The sequence below is a fragment of the Pholis gunnellus genome (assembly GCF_910591455.1).
Source record: "Pholis gunnellus genome assembly, chromosome: 1".
NCBI classification, from domain to species: Eukaryota; Metazoa; Chordata; class Actinopteri; order Perciformes; family Pholidae; genus Pholis; species Pholis gunnellus.
The window spans coordinates 6,050,011-6,072,444 of NC_136528.1; the positions used below are offsets into that span (position 1 = coordinate 6,050,011).

General features: G+C 40.4%; 1 protein-coding gene across 1 annotated transcript; it reads right to left on the reverse strand.

Annotated features, from left to right (window-relative positions):
* Nucleotides 1–2,648: 2,648 nt before the first annotated feature.
* gch1 (GTP cyclohydrolase 1) lies at nt 2,649–21,592 on the reverse strand. Its single transcript, XM_079165331.1, has 6 exons — nt 21,107–21,592; nt 12,515–12,624; nt 8,375–8,430; nt 6,143–6,174; nt 5,952–6,036; nt 2,649–4,992 (listed from the first exon to the last, which is right to left on the reverse strand). Exons 1-6 carry the CDS (start codon nt 21,495–21,497, stop codon nt 4,866–4,868), a joined length of 801 nt encoding a protein of 266 aa, XP_079021457.1. The 5' UTR covers nt 21,498–21,592; the 3' UTR covers nt 2,649–4,865.
* Between the last annotated feature and the right edge of the window lie 842 nt (nt 21,593–22,434).

Consider the following 22,434-nt stretch of genomic DNA (forward strand, 5'->3'; position numbering starts at 1 on the left):
ACGCTTTTATTTCGACACACTTTGACTCTAATGAAGAAAAGAAAACAATCACTGTTGATCCTTTAAGTCATTGTATTGAGAAACCTTCTCATAATAATAAGTTAGCATCTCATAATAATGACTTCAAGATAAATGACTTTCTATTTCAAAATGATGAGAAACATTCTCAAAATGTGTATTTAGTATCTCAAAATAATGACTTATAAACTCAAAATAATGACTTTTAAACTCAAAATAATGACTTTTAAATTTAAATGAATGACTGAGTATCTGAAAATAATGAAAGATTGTGTCAATATTTTGAATTACCATCTCAAAATGATGACTGATAAACTCAAGATATAAGCATCTGATATAAATGACCTCATCTGACGATAATGAGGATGTGTCTCAATACTTCGACCTCAAAATAATGACTTAGTATCTCAAGAAAAGGAGAAACCTCCCAAAACGTTTGACATAATACCTCAAAACTACGAGTTAGTGTTTCTTTCCTCCTCATTTTAAGATGCTGACTCATTATTTTAAGGTAGTTTCTCATTAAAATCACTGATATGATCTATTTGTTTTTTATCACCGTGGCAGAAATGTTTTTTTCTATATCGACACAAACACATTTTACAAGTTTTCTGTCTGAACTTCTTCAGTTTGTAGAGTTGAACACGAGGAAGCAGACTGAAGAAGCAGAGCGTGGTTGCTGTGGGGTGACGATAAATTAAATGCAGATTTGATGTTACAAAACCTTAAACCTGCTGAGTCAGGCCTCTTGTCAGGCATCCAGATCGTCATCAGCCCCCCCCTCTGTCTCTCTCTCTCTCCCCCCCCTCTCTCTGTCTCCCCCCTTCTCTCTCTCTGTCTCCCCCTCTCTCTGTCTCTCTCTCTCTCTGTCTCCCCCTCTGTCTCTCTCTCTGTCTCCCCCTCTCTCTCTCTGTGTCTCCCTCTCTCTCTCTCTCTGTCTCCCCCTCTGTCTCTCTCTCTGGGCTCAGGTCCAGATTAACCCTCTAATTGGGCTAAAAAAACAAGCTGTTGGGCCCCTTTTTTATGGAACCAGCTCAACCTTCTTCCACTTTTAGTTCATCATTTTCTACATTTTCCAGAAGAGGTAACGAGCTCATTGCAACCAGCTGTTGGAGGTTGAAAGGTCACATCGTTACCTTCTTCTCAGTTAAAGGTCTCTATTTTCATCATGAGCACAAATAGCTTTAAGCTTCACTGCATCCTTGGACCTGAGAGGAGGAGAGCTCAGCTCCCGGCAGCAGTAGCGTGTCCTCCTCCTCCTCCAGGAGCAGAGCTTCTCCTCTCTGCTGGAGACCCAGGACGTATTGCTGGACCCGCTGGAGGGACGGGAGAACCAGAACCAGGACTGAGAGGGCCAGACTGTCAGACCCTGCTGCAGTAAAATGAGAGGTTTCCTAAAGGGACTCTGGTGAAACACTACAGCTTTAGTCCACAGGGACGACAAAATCAACACAACATGAACGTTCTTTGTAGTAACTTTGAGTATAAATGTATCAATACTACAGTGTAGAAATACTGTTACAACTAAAAGTACACATTGAGATTGTGAGATCTTATAAGTACCGTAGTGTGTTCACTTGAACAATAAACTGGACTGCACTGATCACACACATGCACTGTATAAAAAGGGTCAGAGCAGACTGCTGAGGAGACTCCGGTCTTCTGGAGTGCAGGGAGCTCTCCTGAGGACCTTCTTTGACTCTGTGGTGGCGTCAGCCATTTGTTATGGAGTGGTCTGCTGGGGCGGCAGCATCTCGGCAGCTGACAGGAACAGACTCAACAAACTCATCAAGAAGGCAGCAGTGTGCTGGGGTGTCCACTGGATACGGTGGAGGTGGTGGGAGACAGGAGGACGATGGCTAAGCTATCATCCCTGATGAGCAACACCTCACACCCCATGCGGGACGCCCTTGCAGCTCTGTGCAACTCCTTCAGCCACCAGCTGATTCACCCCCGGTGTGTGAAGGAGAGGTACCGCAGGTCCTTCCTTCACACACCGTATATATACATACATACATACATACATACATGTATGTATATATGTATGTATGTATATGTATACGGTGAGTGAAGGAGAGGTACAGCAGGTCCTTCCTTCCTGCTGCTTTCAGGCTACACAACCAGCTGTGCTCCCAGTAGACCCCTTAGAACACTAAAACAAAGCTGTGCAATATAACAATTATTCTGTCGGTATATATAATATTTTTAGTTTTTAGCTATAGTTATGTTTTAGTTATTGTGGATATATATATATATATATATATATACTGTGCTGCTGTAATCCTGTAAATGTCCCCACTGCGGGACTAATAAAGGATTATCTTATCTTAAAAGTATTACCATCAAAATATACTTAAAGTAAAAGTACTCACTATGCAGAAAGGATCAATGATATATACACAGTATATCTATTACAGGATTATATTCTTAAACGGTTTTCCTAAACCAAACTAAGTGGTTTTGTTGCCTAACTTTCTGTGAAGAATGAAGTTTATTTTGACAGGACAACATGTAACAAGAGCACATCGACACAATGACGTGTTACTAGCGTAACGTAGAGCGTCACAGTGTGAAGCGTCTGTATTCGATGAGAATGTGTTCAGCTCTACATGAAGTGCATGTCAGTCACGCGCTGTGAAGAAACAAACAGTCGCCGCGGTCACATAGAGATTCATTTTATCCTTTGATTAAAAATGATCTGAAATAAACAGTTTACATAAAGTGACAATGGTGGTGAAGAGGCCACAGAACAGGCTGTCCTTCTCAACAAGGCCACAGAGACAACATGGCAGCCGTTTGTTAGCGCTCATCTTCCCTCCAACACACACACACACACACTTAAACAAACACACACACACCTTGACCCACACACACAAACACAAGTAACTCCAGTCATCACACTAAACGAGCTAAAATCTCCCAAAATAAGTCTGCAGACAAAATGAAAAAATATTCACTTAACAACACACACACACACACACACACACACACACATACACACACACACACATACACAGACACACTAACATACATTCACACACATTTTATTTGCCTCTCATGGAATTAAAAGTTTCAGTTTATTTTCATTCTTTTGGTTTTAATTGAGAGTCAAGTTGGCACATACAGGCAGATCCACGCACAGGATAACAATAATAATTTATATTATTATTTTGTTATAATTATCAGAATAATATAAGAATAATAATATAAATTATACTAACAATGATAATAGATATTGGTAATATCAATAATGATTATTCTTATTTCAAAAGGAGGTTAAACATGTATTGTAACATATTTCCTCCCACGATGATTTTTATATGTAAATAATTGTTGTTTCTTTTGATGATACAAACATTGTTTCAATTCAACTCATAAATCATCGAACATTATCAGCTTAACAAAAAAGTCCTGAATAAAAGAAAAGGACGTTTTTGAGGTGATACGAGATGTTATTAAAGTGACGACAAACTGGAGAAGAAAACGTATAACTTTATAAATTAAAATCCTATAAAGGGCTGCGACTGACTAGTATTTTCATTATCATAGATCTTTTATTTATCTTTTCAACTGATTTGAATAGTTGTTTCGTCTATAAAAGTCAGAAATAAGTGAAAAAGGCCCAAAACGACATCTTCAAATTGCTCGTTTTTGTCCTAAACCAGATATTTAATTTAAAATAATATCAAACAGAAAATTATTCCATTTCAGAAGCTTTTCAGAAGCATTTCATCCTTTAATCAGATAATTCCATGTAAAGCACTAATTATTCAGTTATTTCATTTAAATTGTATGTAAAGCGCCGGATTAACAATGTTGTTTGAATCTAAATATTCCTATCAGATATTTACAATGGTGTATCAGCGCTATTGTATGTAAAAATATAAAGTCTAAGGGGGGGGATAACATTCTGAGATTAAAGTCGTAAATATGATAAAAACTGAAGTGATGAATAAAGTGATAAAAGCTGTGGTGGGATGAGATTCATCCAATCTTGCAAAGTGAAGCAATGTGGTTGCCTGACAAAAAACAACAACACAAGAGTTTATTTCTCACAAATGTATGACTTTATAAATTCAGAAAATATTCAATTATTTTTTCGAAAATTTGTGATTTCTTTTCTTGTAAATTTACAACTTTAATCTCAGAAAATATCCACGTTAATCTTTCATTTTCCACGTAAATATATGACTTTAATCTCTGAATATTACGCCCCTCCCCTTGCTCCATAATTATTATTTTGTTCACCTATAATGGCCCTAATATGCCAGCGCAGATATTCTACATCACTGTGCTAAAAAAAGGATACTACTGTAAATCTGAAGCTGTTTATTTCACCTGCAAACGTTTAATTGTTTAGTTGTTTTGTTTGTTTGTGACACACTCTATATGAAGGGCCGTTGGACATTATCCAGAAATACAAAAGACTAATAATTGTGTTTTTTGATGATTTCTTTCAGTGGATTCTCTCTGTTGAACTCTCCCTCTGTGTTCCGAGGCCGACGCTTGACATTTGATGAATGAGCAGAGCAAACAACTCACGTGAACAAAAGGGAGTAAAGTCCCGTCGTCTGAAAAAGTAAACATGTCAGTCCGCAGCCTCGAACACAGAAATCGTGACGCTTCTCCTTATCTGACCAACAAAAAGAGTCACAGTAAACACTCTTTGGTGAGATGGAAACACACACACACACACACACACACACACACACACACACACACACACACACACACACACACACACACACACACACACACACACAAGTACAAGTAACATGACGGCTGGTCCGTGAAGGTGGAGGTAACCCCAGGCAAGAGGAGGAAGAGGAGGAAGAGCTTCGTCGTCCTCAGCTCCTGATAAGCGCCAGGAACTCGTCGCGGGTTTTTGGATCTTCCCTGAAAACTCCCAACATGGTGCTGGTGACGGTTTTACTGTTCATCTTCTGAACGCCTCGCATCACCATACACATGTGCCTGCGGAGAGGAAGAGAGGGGGAGTTAACACGAAAGGAAAGGAAGTGGAAAATACAAGAAGATGCGTAAAAAAGACATTAGATTAAGAAATTAGAAGGAGAGGGAGGAGGAAAGAATGAGAGGCTGTAACAGAAAGAAAAAAAGAGGAAAGTGAAAGCAAATGAAGTGTTAAAAATCAGACAAATGGAACAGGAGTAAAAGAAAGTAAAGGAAATTAGATTAAAAAAATGTAATTAAAATATAAAAAATCAAAAAGAGGGGAAGGAAAGAAAGAGCTGTAACAAAAGAGGAAATGAAGTGATGGAAGTGAAAGTAAAGGGAAATGGTTCTGAGAAATTAAAATAAAGTATAAAAGTGAAAGGAAAGATGAAGGAAAGGAAGAGGTGTAACGGAAAAGAGGGCGCAAATGAAAGTAACAGAAAAGATGTCAAATAAATAAGTTAAATGATAAAATAACAACAAGAGGGGAGGAAGAAAGACAGGGCTGTAAGGAAAAAGGAAGTAAAGGAAACAAAATGATGAAGATGAAAGTATTGAAACCGAGGCAAGTATAAAAACAAGAGGGCGATATCAGAGAAAAGAGGACGTTAACGAAGAGGTAGAAAATAAATAAAGGAGAATAAAAAGGAGAGCAAAGTAGAAATAAGGACAAAGAAAAAGAAGGTGAAGGAAAGAAAATGAAGTGGACTAATGGAAACAGAGAACAAGAAAGTGAACTGAAGGAAGGGAAGAGGTGCAACAGGAAGGAAAAGAAGAAATGGAACAAAGTCAAAAGAAATTAAATGAAAAGAAAGAAAAGAAGAGTGGAGTAGAAACAAAGAAAAAGGAGGTGAGGAGGAAATCAAAGGAAACGAAGCGATGGATTAAGTGAAAGTAAAGGAAGCGAAGAGTGTATGAAACCACAGTAAAGTAAAGTTAAAATGAATAAAAACTGGGTTCCAGTTTGAACGTATACGTACGTTGCCTCGATGACCACACCGACCCCGGTGGGGTGCAGCGCCTCGGTGATGGCCACCGCGATCTGTTTGGTCAACCTCTCCTGAACTGTGGATGCACAGACAGACGGACAAACATGAACCAGGTCGGACAGAGCAAACACACCACCAGAGTTAAACAACTCTGAACTTTAACTTTGACTTAAAGGTGGTACCTTGTAGTCGACGGCTGTAGATTTCAACAATCCTGAGAAAGAGAGAGAGAACACTCCTCAGTAATAAATCAATATCCTCTGATCCATAGATCTCCATTCAAAACACATCAATGAGCTTCACTGTTGCTCCTTCATCCCCATGAACACACACTCTTTAGTTTATTCTGACTCAATCACACACACACACACACACACACACGTCCTGCTGCCTTTAAATACTCACTAGAGCTACCGATACCCGTATACCGAGGACCGATCCAACAGTATCTAATCAATAAGCTGTTTAACTCACTGTGTGGAAGAGACTGGGATGGGTAAAAAAAAAAAGGTAAAATATTTTATGGAACACTTAATTTCCAATAAATAATTAATTTCAATAATTCATATTTTTCATATTTACCGGAGTAAACATTGTAAACATGAGTTTATGGTCTCAATCTCTAGTTTCAAGTCTTCTTCAATACAGCATGATGTTCATTTAGTAACTGATGGGCCATTCAGAGTCAAACAGACCATAAAGCAGAGTAAGCTTTAGGGCGGGGCTACACAGTGATTGACAGGTCTCTACGTCACTCCTCCTCAGTCCAAATATGGTCACTTCCTGTTTATCGGTTGCAAAAACAAACACATGGCCATAATCGCTGAACTCAAGGCTTCAAAACATCAGTCCACAAACCAATGGGTGACGTCACGATGACTACGTCCACTTCTGATATTCAGTCTGTGGGTAAACCCATAGCTCCAAAACTTCTACCAAAAGAATCTAGAGTGATAAATAGCGCTACAGATAAGAGGAAAAATACGTATTTTGATTTATGGGTGAACTGTCTCTTTAAACCAAACAACAGTCATCTTAAAGCTATTCATGGACCGACGAGGGAACAGAAGAAAATGAACAGATCTGTAGAAACGACCCGGTCTTCACCTTCGACCTCTTGCTCTTCTCTGTGAGAAAAACCACTTTGGACAAATTTGACCTCATCCACCTCCAGGAAAATGTCAGAGGATCAAACAGGACGTACTGTACGTACAAAAAGGAGAGACGAGATGCTGCAGCAAGAGGACAAAGTAGAAAAGGCTGCGTCCCTGAGAGTCATGTGGACAGGACTTTGATGAAAACAATTATAATACATTTGATTTCTAGAGTGATTTTCGTGGTGCTCAAAGACGCTATAAAACAACACACATGATGAGCAGCTGTGAAAGGAAAGGGAGGATGCAGGTGAATTTAGTTCTCAAAAATGTCTTGAAGAGGAATTTGATGCTGGATTTCCACACATGTTCATGTTATACGTTCATATGACTTTACACCTGCTTATTAATACATGTGTATGCATCTAAGTGTGTGTTTTTCTATTGTTATTGTTTTATTTTTATTCTTTTTATTTACTCATGTTTACAATGTTTACTGAGGCAAAAAATCAAGAGAGAAGTAGAGTCATTTTCTCATAGACTTCTATACAACCAGAGGAGTCGCCCCCTGGTGGACACTAGAGAGAATGCAGCTTAAAGACACTTCCTCATTTGCTTCGCTCGGCAGAACCGGAGGTTGCCGCCTGGTGGAAACATAACATTTTATAAACGTGTGTATCTCCTCCCAACCTCTCCGGGTAACGAGTATCACTATTACACAAGAGCTCCAAATCCACTAAACCAGCCTGAACATGAAGAACATCTGAAACCATTGATGAGAGTCTACGGAGCAGAGGCGGATAGTTTTTGGACCCTGGTCAGAGCTGGAATGATGCTACGCTATGATTGGCCAGACTGCGTTCAAGGGGCGGGACTTAGCGAAGGCTAGGTCAGATGTGAACCAGGAGGTCAGTCTGTAAAGTGTGAAGGATGTTTACAACAGATGGTTTGGGTGATAATACTACTGTTTTCCTTCTGCCATGTCGCCAGATCTCAGCCCAAAAAACTATGGAAATAAGACCAAAGTAGTTTGAAACCAGATTTTCCTTTGAAACATTCTTACATCCCTGTAACATTTCTTTGCTTTCTCTCAGCTCGACCAGGACAGAGCTTTTAGTTCCAATCACAATTTGAGTCTGCATGTTCAGTACCGGGTTAGTAAGGGGTGTTAGTGCGATAAGCCTTAAGGTATTGGGGTCAGTGGGATCAGATTCTACGCTAGTACACACACACACACACACACCGTTTAATAATCAGCTTAATCACACACTAGCTCTCACTCTCTCTCACATGCACATAATTAAGAGTAAATTGACTCACCTGGCCAGCTTGCTGAGGCCCAGAACTCTCTTATTGGGGAGGTAACCGATGTGAACCTGCACACAGGGAGAAAGTTCAGATATTTTATACGTGTTGAACCTGTTTTCACTAAAGCGAGACGGGTGGTGCAGTAGCTCATGGAAGCAGATGAATGTGAGCACCGCCATTTATACCAAGGGATACTCTTATTTTGGAGCGGTAGCCTTTGTTAATGAATGAGATTTTTGTAGCACAAACCACATTATTCTAAGTGAAACTAAATCTGGAGTAAAATATCCTGACATTCATAGTCCCCAGAGGATGAATCCTGATGTTTTTGGCTGCACTCAGACCATAGAAATAAAGAAAGGACTAGAACGGAATAGACATTCCCATTCAAATCAACGTAGCTGAATGGTCAGAGTGGCGGCCATCTTTATGTGTACCGTTGCCATTGCACCCATTGCAGCGGGCTCACTTCCGTATAAACTAAACAGACTCACGGCAAGTCGCAGACTCACCGAGGTGAAGTTTTGCGGTAACGACTAAAACGGCAATCTCCATTTTCTTATCTACTAGTCAAATGACTACGGAAAGCAGTTCAATGTCGGTTCTACTCTGATTCTAGTTATAGTCATTTATTCAGGTGAGAATTTTCCCCCTTTGATTAACACTCAAAAAACGCTGGCTAGATTTCCATTAAGTTAACGGTGGCCGTTCATGGTCTCAGGGGATGACTCCATGACCTCATGACCGTTCCACAAGAGGCAGCGTTACACAGCGTTTTAGATGGAGCTCTGTGTGACTCATAGTGTCTCTTTCCTGCACGGGAAAAATGGCTTGCGGCAGTGGGCAGAAAAAAATGTGTCAGTCTGTGGTTACACTTGTCCGATCGTGCCAGAACGCATCAACTGTCAAGTCTCTGAGAGTCAGATCTTGCTCGCGTTGGGCTCGGATCAGTCAGACCACATGGCCGTGGTGGGCCTGGCTTGCATTGAGTTCAGATCTCAGTGAGGTGTGGAGCAGCATGTGGACACAAACCAGATAATTTATCCAAATGAAGGTCTCCATCATCACCACCTGATGAATGGAAGTATCTCTTTTAGCTCTGTTTTTGGTCTCCACCATCTCCTGAGGGAAATATCCATCTCTTCAGCTGCTAAATGCTCCGCTATGTTCACCAGCTGGTCTCTTAACTGTTTCAGTCTGCTGTTTGGAGCTCATCTGGTCGTGTACAGAGGATTTACAGAGATTTATTCATAAGCAACTGAACCAAAACAGTTCAGTTGTGGGCACCGGACAGATACAAAATGAGATGAAATGAATGTAAAGTTGCCGAACATGTAAACAGCCTTAACTTTAATTTATTTCCAATTAAAATGTTAACATCAGAATGACAGCTCTGTCGTGTTTTCCTCTTCCAACCCACATGTTGAGTTAATTTGGTGAGTTATCTAACCACTTTATCTAACCATGTCTGTCGAAACTGTGTAATTTCGCTGTGAGTGAAGCAGCAGGAAAAAGACGGCAGCAACAGAAGACGAAGATGAGAGCGGAGCAGGTGGACGAACAAAAGACAAGAGGAGGAAGAGATGGAGTCGTCAGCTGGAGAATCATTGATGTCTGTAGGCTGTAATTCTCTAACACACACACACACACACACACACACACACACACACTCACAGTCCACTCAAATGTCAGACGCAATTTGTTGACGAGACGAGAGAAAGGGCAGCGGCAACAAGCGTGCAGAGATCTCTTTTTCTTCCAGTTTCCTCCCTCTCTGCTGCAGCGGCCTGACATATCAACATCAAACAGACGGACCGTGACGGCTGCTTTTCCACTTATCTGCTCACGTTATTCATGTTTACTGGCACACGCTGGGGTGTGACGACAAAAAAATCAAAACAATAATAGATTTATTCAATTGTAGCCAACTAAACTCTGATAAACTCACTGTACATTTAGCAATGAAAGGGACGGATGCAGAGAGAGACTGAGTGACTATGACTCCAAATGAATGCAAATGTTGCTCTGTGTCTTATAGACACATGTTGGCAACGGAGGTGACGTTTTGTCCCAGAATTTCCGGACAATTCATCAAGCTTTAAAACGTTAAATTAAAACTGCAGCATCAATAAAGTGGTTGTTTTTTTTATCTTTTAAATGTTCCTCTCTACTAGATCATAAAACATATACAAAATAAAAGATATCATTTGTATGGATTGAAATAAATCTTGTCATTAGTAGTTTTAATGATGTATTATTCAAGTTATTGTAAACAAAACTACTGGATTTATTTAAATTCATCACAAAAACCACATTTTACAGATTACATGTGAACACATCATGATAAGGTTATAATGTACCTTCAGTCAGTACTCATGTTCACTGAGCAGAGCCTGAAGGCATCATGATGTAACTGAAGTGAACCTCCGTTGGTTAGCCGTTAGCGGTGCTGCTAACGTTACTAGCTCTCCTCTGATTGGTTTAAACTCTGATTGGTTGTTTACAATGTAACATGATCAGAGATCAGAGACTAGAAACACATGTTGTACTGAGTCAGTGAAACTTTATTTAACACTGTGATGGTTAACGGTAAACTGTTGAATTAATCTACGGTTCACATACGTGACAAACATGATTTTTTTTTGTTGTATATTATTTGGGGCAGTTAATTAATGAAAAGAGATGGAGGACACACAAAACAAAGGTTCATGAACAGTCTTAAGCTAGGGACACCCGAAAGTGTCCCAACTTCTCTCAAACTAGTATCCCTTCAGTTTACAAAATAAATCATCAATATCCGGAAAGTACACCACACTGCTACCATGTTAAGGACTTTTAAAGGCTGAATGGATGTGTTGATACAGAAACAGCTCCGCTGATCACAAAGTAACAAACAGTCTGTAACAAACAGACATATCAAACAGCCAGCGGCTACCTGACCAATAATAGAGGAGGAGGAAGAGGAGGCGGTCTCTCTCTCTCTCTCTCTCTCTCTCTCTCTCTCTCTCTCTGGTGAGTCACTCAGAGACACAACAGACAGACAGATGGACAGATGAGAAAGGCTGCTGACGATGACGAGGGGAGGGAGGAGGTTTAGAGACATAAAAAGCCACCTGACGGCCATCACACACACACACACACACACACACACACACACACACACACACACACACACACACACACACACACTAACACAGGAGGTGTGGTAAGTGTGTGTGTGGTTCACTGCTGTCATCAGAGCCCATTTACACATGGTGGAAAAAGATCAGCTGCCAGCCGCTATTGTTTTAAACGAACATGCACCTGCGGGTGAAGGTGGAGTGTTGAGGGAAGACGAGGAAGCAGAATCAGAGAGAAGGGAAGAGGCCAATTTAGGTTTCTTAGTGGAGACTAATGATGTGAGGAGGAGGAGGAGGAGGAGGAGGAGGAGGGTAAGACAAACGCAGGATAAACAGATCTCAGCTAATCTGATTGTTTCTCATGTTCTCTGTTGTTCAGACCAGCGGCCTCCAGATAAAATGTTTCTGTCAGATTCACATCTCTTTCTATGTTTGTGACAATCTTTATGTATTGAATTATAAATATTTGCAGCTTCCTCCAAGCAAAATCAAAAGTCCACTTTATTGATTATATCAGAAAGCAAAGCGACTCGGCTGCAGCAAAGTACTTTTTAGTATGAATTGATGTGCTTGGTGCTTACTGGAGATCCAGCGTATCTGGACATTGCATTAACAATTATTTCTCTGGCAACCGTCTTTGTTTTCTTTATCGTATGTCAGTGGGTTTATCAGGGTTGGGGGCCGGCATGTAGTTTGTGTTTTTGATATTTATTCAAAAAATTCAAAAATAAAATGTAAGAAATAAATCAATAAGAAAAAAATATCCTTTATTCTGCCTGGGGGGTTTGGGAGCCCAACAAGTTAGCTTAGCTTAGCATAAAGACTGAAAACAGAAGGGAAACAGCTAACCTGGCTCCCTGGCTAGTTAAAAGGTCGGAGGGTCACTATGATGATCAAGAATCATCCTCTGGGGATCACGAATATTCACATGAAATGTCTTAATGATCTTAACATTCATTCAACATGATCTCAGAATTTAAATGAAAAACTACCAGCTTCTTAACCCAGAGGAGGAAGACCTGTCTGTGCTCACCCTGCCGAAGATTGGCACCAGGTGATGTTCACACATGGAGAACATGTCGATGTCTTTGACGATCACCATCTCGTCGTGGTCTTCGTCGAAGATGGCGTCGTTCAGCACGTCTGCAGAGAAAATTTTAAATTAAACGGAGACATGAGACAAATGAATCTCCTGTAATTATTTTTTTTATTTTAAATTTATTAATTTACAGAATTACCACCCAAACTATCTTTCTGTATATTATATCATTTCACCATTAGTCACTTTACTGCATTTATTCATTCATCTCAATACTTATTTCCTTTTTTAATATTCATATATCAACCAATAACTACATTTAATAATACTGTTATAATTGTAACGAACAATATGTGCCACCGCGACCCGATCCCGGATAAGTGGTAGAAAATAGACGGATGGAATATGTGTCACATAATACAAATTTAAAGAAATGTATGTATTTATTGAATTATTGCATTTGCATTATTACTACACAGTTTATAACGTATATTGTCTCACCAACAGGAAAAAAATAAACAACTGATTAAAAAAAGGGAAAGAATGATACCGACTAAAATAAAAAAAGTAAAGTAAATAAATAAAAAGGGCTGTTTTCAATGAACCAGCTACTGTATCTATTTTAATCCATTTAGGCGTTTGGATTATTTTACAGACTAATTGCTTATTTACTAAAAAGCTATTTTACTTTGAGTTTTCCTGCTGTACCTTATCTTATGTCTTTTGAAAGCTTTTATCTCCAGAGTTTTTTTAAATGTGTATAAAAACCGTCCTGCATCACTTTCTGTCCCCTTCGAGGACAGATAGAAACCACGAGTGATGTTCTGTTCACCTCCACCGTGTTTCTCTCTGGCAAACAGTCGCTGTCTAATTATAGCTCTGCTTCCATACGCTCCTTCCTGTAGTTGCTTTATTGCATTTTTTTCAGTTGCCAGGGGTTCAATAAACAGCTTTATCTGTTTGTGACGACGTAGACGCCTCTCGCGCTCACAGCGGCATCTTTTAATTTCCTGACTGGCTATCTGTTGGAGGGAACAGGGGGGGGGGGGGGTCAATGAAACAACAGACTTGTTGCTTCAGTCTCTGCTGCTTATTGTGTGAAAACAGGTTGTTTAACGCATTCAGGCTCTTTAAGTCTCTTTTAAATATTTCTGTTTGTAATGTCATGGCGCCATTCATCATGGAGATCTTTCCCAACACCACGCACACACATTGTTGTTTTGTCTCTTGATCTTATTTTTGACTTGTTGATAGCGTTTTCTCTGCAGATGAGGTTTTCTGCTTTGGGACACCTAGCTTCTCTTCAGGTTAGAGAAACATCAAGCTAGTTGCTTTTCTTTGACGGCTCAGGTTCCACCTCTAAGACTCAGATATATCAGTATTCATTTTAGGTACATTTACTTTAATAAATCTTTCGACTGATTGTTCTGATCGTTGCTGTTCCTGGCTGCCGTGCAGCTGCTGAACACACTGTTGTGCTATGACATTAGTTGTTATCTTGTACATACAAACCGCAGCACATTTTGACATCGTGTTGGGCTCGTATTCTGTAACCAGTGTAGCATCAAAGCATGGTGGAACCAGCAAGCTAACTAGCGGGCGAATAGCTACTCAGCTAGCATTTTAATTCCACCATGCTTTCATGCTACACTGTTAAAATGAGCCCAACAGCAAACGACAGCAGGGTGGTTTTCATTTTAGGTCAATTTACTGGGATAAATCTTTCTACTGATTGTTCTGATAGTTGCTGTTTCTGGCCGCCGTGTAGCTACTGAACACTCACACTGTTGTGCTACGACGTTAGCTGTTATCTTGCACATCCAATCTGCAGAACATTCTATCATTTAACATGCTTTAAATTATGATATAAACCTGTAATTAATGCACATTTAGCCTGTTTCTTCAAATGCAATTATTAAATAGAGCCTACAGCTAACGGTCCTGTGAAGCTGCAGGCCTAGTGGTGCGTTGACCTAAATGCTAACATCTATGTTAGCATGTTAAAGTTTGTTAATTACCACAAAACACAAAGTACAGCTGGAGGCTGGTGGGAACGTCATTCATTTTGCAGGAATTTGGTCTTAAACCGAAGTATTGTACAAGTTGCGGTAGAGGAAAAGTTAACAGTTATTTAAGTTCATACTGAGGGGGACATGAATCTCTGGGCCACATTTCATGGTTCATCCAATAGATGTTGAGTCATTTGACTGAAAACCACATATGTCAACCTCGTGGTGGCGCTGGAGGAAAATAAATCCTAATTATTACTAGTAATTAATACCTAGTATAATTTACTAAATCAACATCATGCTGTATTGAAGAAGACTTGAAACTAGAGATTGAGACCATAAACTCATGTTTACAATGTTTACTGAGGTAATAAATCAAGAGAGAAGTAGAGTCATTTTCTCATAGACTTCTATACAACCAGAGGAGTCGCCCCCTGCTGGACATTAGAGAGAATGCAAATGTTAAGACTCTTCCGTGTCGACTTCATTCGGCAGAATCAGTTTGGGCCAAAGTGGTGGGCCGACCCACCGACACAGCCATCCCTAAAACCACAGCGCTTATGTGGCTAAAAAATGGAAACAAACAACTCTTGGGGCCAACCTAACCTCTACAATGGACAGTGGAAATGGAAAAAGCTGAGCACAACTCCTGGACACACTTTAAACCTCATTGAACCACAAACAGGAGGAGCTGATTCTGGATGTTGTTTGCCTTCAGGTCGACACTGTAATAAAGTGGTAATCCGGTTTGGAGTCAGTCTTAAAGAACAAAATGCAAGTGAAAGAAAGACTTTGCTGTTCGTGTTGATCTGGGAATGGGGCGACAACGCAGCGACAAAAACACAACCAGACACCTGAACTGTTGGTAATTATTTGTCATTTTCGCCCTTTGTGCCTCTCAGTAAATAAGTCTAATAAACATGGAGGTTTGAATAAAACCTGATCTCCTGACTATTCTTGTTTGTTGTCCCTCTGGATGTTGTTGTGTTCCCAGAACTCAACCAGAGCTGAAACAATCAGTTATTATTAGTTATGAATCGATTAGAACACCGACGCAGCAAAATCAGCTGATAATTCTCTGAAGGTTCCTCACTACGAGACACACATTGTCACATTGGTAACATATTGATTGCAGTTGCTTTAATGAAAATAGCTGCAGCCCGAATCTAAAGTACAGTGTCACGATTTCTGATAGAAACGATGGCCAAAACTACAAAATAAGACCCAAGTTGTTGCAATAAAGAGGAATTATACTCCTGCTCATTACAGCGTCTTACACCACCAGTTACAGTTACAATTGCACCCCCCCCCCCCCCCCCCGACACACACACACACACCCTGAAGGATAATAACGTTAAGTCAACCTTAACTAAATAAAGGGCAGCTGGTGAGGACTGTCGGTTCGGACGCCCTGGGTGACAGAAAGACGAGGCGGTCATCAGGTAATGACAGTGTTACTCATCATCAGCTCTACGTTTCATAGTGCTGCCTCCTGTGTGTGTGTGTGTGTGTGTGTGTGTAAATGAATATCCCACACACACACACACACACACACACACAAAGAGTGAATAGGCCACATGTTGACACATTCTGAATGAAGCAGGAAACAGTGGAGTGAATGACAACATAAACAAGGTTAGTCATTTATTGTTCCGGCAGCCAGAAGTGTGTGTGTGTGTGAGAGAGACAGTACACACACACACACACACACACACACACACACACACACACACACACACACACACACTTCCGTAACATACTCTTAACCCGTGGCTATATTTATGACTCATCCCTTCAAATTCCTGCCTCTAAAAACACAAAGAAACATACAAACATTTGTAACAAGCTATTCGTTTCTCAGTTTTCCTAATAATAATATTATGGGATATAATTGTTTTTCAGGAAATTGCCTTTTCTTTCCCCGGTTTATTTAAAAAGACATTTATTGACTTCTTCTACAGACTGTGCTGCCTTATGATTGGAGAACACAAAAAACATTTTTGAAAAAATGAAAACCACCCTGCTGTCGTTTGCTGTTGGGCTCATTTTAACAGTGTAGCATGAAAGCATGGTGGAATTAAAATGCTAGCTGAGTAGCTATTCGCCCGCTAGTTAGCTTGCTGGTTCCACCATGCTTTGATGCTACACTGGTTACAGAACATGAGCCCAACACTATGTCAAAATGTGCTGCAGTTTGTATGTACAAGATAACAACTAATGTCATAGCACAACAGTGTGTTCAGCAGCTGCACAGCAGCCAGGAACTGCAACGATCAGAACAATCAGTCGAAAGATTTATTAAAGTAAATGTACCTAAAATGAATACTGATATATCTGAGTCTTAGAGGTGGAACCTGAGCCGTCAAAGAAAAGCAACTAGCTTGATGTTTCTCTAACCTGAAGAGAAGCTAGGTGTCCCAAAGCAGAAAACCTCATCTGCAGAGAAAACGCTATCAAAAGTCAAAAATAAGATCAAGAGACAAAACAACAATGTGTGTGCGTGGTGTTGGGAAAGATCTCCATGATGAATGGCGCCAAAAAATGTTTTTGTGTGTTCGTTCCTTGCGACAACACATTCTTCAGTGTCACAACAGGCGTTGGGTGCAGTAGCTGATGTCAGTCAGGGTGACACAAAACTGGTTTAGAAAGTGTCTTCAACAACTGAACACTTTGTCCAAACCTGAGTTATTATAATTTCTGGGAACACGATGACAAACATGTGCAGTCAGACGGGTTACAAACAAACTAGGTCACACAAACTTGTCAGAGGTAAAAAATCGAAATCGGTCGCGGATGGCTAGCGAGTTAGCTAGGTAGCTTGTCCTTCTCCAGCTGGTTTCCTGCAGCATTCGGAGCTATACCTAAGAAAACTAATGCGCTATGATTCGTAGATATCCCACAAAAATATTTTGCACGTGTCAACGAAATCTTGAAGCTAGCGGCAGGGAAGAGGGTTGTTGATTTATTTATGTTTGTTGTTGATGAAAAGATGCTTCATGTCTTAAAGTTGCATTATCTCTAGTGTCCACCAGGGGGCGACTCCTCTGGTTGTATAGAAGTCTATGAGAAAATGACTCTACTTCTCTCTTGATGTATTACCTCAGTAAACATTGTAAACATGAGTTTATGGTCTCAATCTCTAGTTTCAAGTCTTCTTCAATACAGCATGATGTTCATTTAGTAAATGATGGTCCATTTAGAGTCAAACAGACCATGGGGCTACACAGTGATTGACAGGTCTCTACCACAACGTTATCCGGTCTGAACGTTTTTTGTTTTTGTTTTTTTGCCTAAGAACTTTAACCCTTTCAGTGTTTCTTCAATTCATGAGTTGATTGTAACATGTTGGTAGCCTTAAAATGTCTTATTCAGCGTTCATTTGTACTTCTGCTTCCAAAAAAACAAGATGGCGCTGGCTGAAAACGCCGAACTCTGGGCTTCATAACTTCAGTCCACAAATAAATGGGTGACGCCACGATGACTACGTCCACTTCTGATTTATCATGCAATGGATAAAGGTGGTTATTAGTGCTTTTTAATCACGATGAACTACATAATTCCCCTCCTCATTCCACAGCAGAGCAACAGCATTTGATCATCTGGTCACGCCTGAGACACGCCTCGGTGCAATCGGGGCCATGACGCTCCTGTAACGTCACAAACTCAAGATTTCCTGTTTAATCCCTGCATTTCTTTTTGCTCATTCTTTGTCGGTCATGTGCTCGACAACAAGAGGATTTTCAGCTCATGCTTTGTTCAAAGCTGAACCCGTGACCTACACACACACACGCACACGCACACACGCGCGCACGTGAACTCTCTGATCAAACAGTGACACTTACAAAGAAATGCTATAACTCGCCACAAACATCCAGTTCTGGAAACTACATGTGTTTTCTTTTGTGTTCTCTGCTTTTCCATCAAGTCTAAAGGGGGAGTCTCTTGCAACAGCCAATCAGCAGACACGACGGAACACCGCCACGTCCTGCAGAACACGTGTGTGTCTTCACCATCTTCACCAGCGCCCATGCTCTCCTTTTGCAGGTTCAAAAGGACAAATTCACTGGGTGCTCTTCACAGTTATGTCTCCTGTCGCTGCATTCCTTCCTTGTTTCATACAGTGTTACACACAAACATCCCCCACAACAGAACAAACTACCTCCAGATGGAGTTCAGAGACGGGGGGGGCAGATCCCCGACTCCAACCACTCCAACGAGCCGGCACCATGTGGATGAAACTGTTCCACACACCTGTACATGACTCAGCAAATCTCACCGATAGTTTTGAGGAGTTGAAGGGCAGGTTTTTGTAGGTTGTAACACCGAAATCGCACATCAATCTCTTCAGTGATGTTTCACCTTAAATAAACTTCCTTAAATTGAAGTCTGGTTCTATGTCAGAAATATCTATGTGTTCTATGTGGAAATGATGTCATGAAGTCATTTCTTCATGGATTCATCTGGAGATTATTTATTTATTGGATAATTTACTCAATTAAATGTCAGAAAATAAAAATGATTCTTTAAGACAGGGTTGGTAATCTTCTTCAAAATTATTTTGGATATTTTTGTTGAAATTCTCTTTACAGAAATCAATGAATCAAATACTCTGACAAAATAAATGACTAAATGTGGTATCTGTGGTTGACGCAGGACATTAATAACGTAATGATTGGCGTCTCAGAGCTTGGTCATCTTGAGAAACTTATCCGACCTAAAAAAACACAGCCAAGTGTTCTTCCAATGAAAGTAGCCGCATTAGCTTCAAAACGTCGCTAAATCTAGTAAGAAAATCCCCAAGTGGTCCCGTCAGACCTTCCTCCAAAGACATTATTATCATCATGAGCCTAAACAGCCAACATGGCCGGTCAGTGGTGCTGCGAGCTACTTCCATTGGACACGAGTTTTTAGGTTAGATAAGTTTTAAAATCTGTCGTGCTCTAACTCAGCTCTCAAGATGACCAGCTTTAAGCCCAGAGTGGCGTCTTCAAAGGGCTTGTTTTGCTCCGACCAACAGTCCAAAACCCAAAGATATTCAGTTCACTATGTAACTATAGAGGCCAAGTTACTGCTAAATAAATGTACAGTAGTCAATGGAGAGAAACAGTTCCATGAATTACAAATGTGACGTTTGTCAATTAACAAAATCATTTTGCACGTCGAGGAAGTTGAAGTTTGTCATGAAACTGTTGAATTATACGACGGTGAAAATACGTAATTAGAAAGACCAAACAGTTAAAGTCTCGTCAGTGACGTCTCTCTCTGAAGCTACGATGTTTGTGTGTTTGGTACCAGGATGTTCTCACAACAACGTTCTTTGTCTTTCTCTTGCTGACTGATAAGAAAGAGTCGCTGGATAAAAAACACATTACGTAAGGAAGTGAAGGAGTATTTATACACCGTGGTACTGCTTCTGCTGAAATACTCAAAGTAAAGTACAAATACCTCAAACCTTGAGGTACTCTGACCTTCGTCAATTTTAAATAGGATCATAGCTCAACCTCTGGCTGCATCGGAGAGAACAAGTAAAAGCATCTAAGCCTGGTTTTCATTTACTCTTCAGGGCTTTTTTTCAGCTATTGGTTGCCGAATATGAAAAAGTCTTGGTCGTTAAAAACGCTCCAGTGCACGTGCAGCGATGTCTGGTTCCTGTTCTGACTTTTTAAAAGGCACAGTGTGTTGGATCTGGTGGCATCTAGCGGTCCTTTAATAACAAGAACATTTAAATATAACTGATAAAACAATTACAAAATATATTTTTTTGTGGTACATGTTTGCACCATTTTGCAGGCCCTATAATTTGAATGTACTTCTATAATAATAAGAAAATAGTATTTGGCAACCATAATAATGAGTCATGATTACCGGTGAGCAGCAGGTCCACCTGGATCTCCTCTGGCATTGATGGAAGACGTTTTCACATTTATTTTTATGCCAAATTAAAAAATATAACGATACTAAAATAAAACTATTTTAAATAAAAACACTGCGTCCTGCATTCCTAACAACCAAAAGATAAACAAATAAGTAAGCCGAACATGATAATGACAGCAAAATGCACCTAAAGGAAAATAAAATGATCAGGATGTTCTTTAAATTAGGGATGTTCTGATTCTTCAGACCGATAGCTGGTCATAGAGAACCGACCAGATATCAGTGTTTGACCAATAAGCCTCACTGTGGAGGTGACTGGGTCCATTCTTCTATGTGTAAGGAAACATCAGGATACACATTAAATAAACAATAATATTAAAAATAACAATGCTCATATCAATATTAACAGCAACATTATTATTATTATCATTATTAGTCCCTACATTATTTATGTTCTTATAACTGCTGTATAATCATACCACAAAGTAACTACAATAAACTGAAGTATAAAGTAGAGTTAAATACTTTAGTATCTCAAGAAGTTTAGGTCCAAACAGTGTTAATATCTGTCTTCAGATATATATATTTATATAATATTAGAGTGAAGAGAGTTTTTGGGAGCAGTGTTCTCTCCTTTAATAACTGACACCTGTTGACAAATCCATACAGCCTCTGAGCGGCTTTGTGGATTTAAAAAACTCACCGATGATTTTCTCCTGGTACCCTTTGGTGAAGAACTGCATGGCGGTGGCGGCCCTCCACGGGGTCTTGAGGAGCCCCTGCCGCTGCGGGTCCTCTCCCAGCCCCCGCAGGATGGTGGTGTAAGCAGCAGCCAGGGCCGGCAGGCTCGTCTCGTTGTCCTCAACGCTCCTCGTGCGCTCCTCCCTCCAGCTCTCCATCACGGGCCGGTGCGCGCCGGACTCCGCGCCCCCACTCTGCGCTCCTGCTGCAGCCGATGCTGCTGCTGCTACAGCGGTGCGTCCGGAGCCGCCCGGTGCCGGACACTTCACCATCCCGTCAAAGTGTCCGTTCAGCACGGAGCCGCTGTCCGGCTTCTCCGTGGAGCCGTACTGCGTCTGTTCGGAGTCCTCCATCACTTCTTCTTCTGTGGTTTATTTGTGATTCCTCTCGGCTGAGCACTTGTTGAGCAAGTCTGTTGTTCGATGTTTCACTTGTGTGCTTTTGGTTAAATGTGCGCGCTCCTCGCGCTGCCTCGGGATCCTCGAGGCTTTATAAGAGCAGGATAATCCAGGGAGAGCTCCCATTGGCTGGCCGGCTCCAGGGAGGGGGCGGGGCCAACATCTCTTTCACCAGTGGAGGAAGAAGTTCTCAGATGTTTTACTTAAATTTTATGTTATATACATTTTGTTTTCATAATCGGAAACTGTAAAGTAACTAAAGTTATCAATCCACTCTAGTGAAGTAGAAGTATAAAGTAGCATAACATTAAAATACTCAAGTACCTCAAAATTGTACTTAAGTAAATTACTCGAGTACACATAGAAACACTCACCACTGAGCTGTGAAGAGTTGTTACTTCTTCTGTAGCCGGAGAACGAAAAAGGAAATATATCTTTAAAAATATATTGTATTGAGCATGCCGACTCACCATCAGTCATGGCTTACTGGGACACTTTAATAGTACATTTATGTTAATATCAATAACACCGGTATGTTTCCTACAGTAAGAAGTCAAAAGATCTGCTGTGTGCAAAGATTCCCCCTTTAAATGTTTCCGTTAGAATCGGGTGACAATAGTTTGTCTTTAGTTTTTTTCCCGGGAAAAGAAGTTTGGGAAACATGTCACGAGAGGATCAAATGAGGATTAATCCGCCGCTGAAAATAGTCAAAAATAGTTGTTTGGTAAAAGCTACAGAGACCAGCTGGAGAGAAAAATATGTGTAACCCTTTTAGAAGGAGACGTTTAGTTTTCAGGAGGAACCAATGAGCTCAGAGCTCAGAGTCACAGAGACGGACTAACTCACTGTTCAATGTGTTCACAAGAACACAACTGTGAATCGTCCCGTTTCA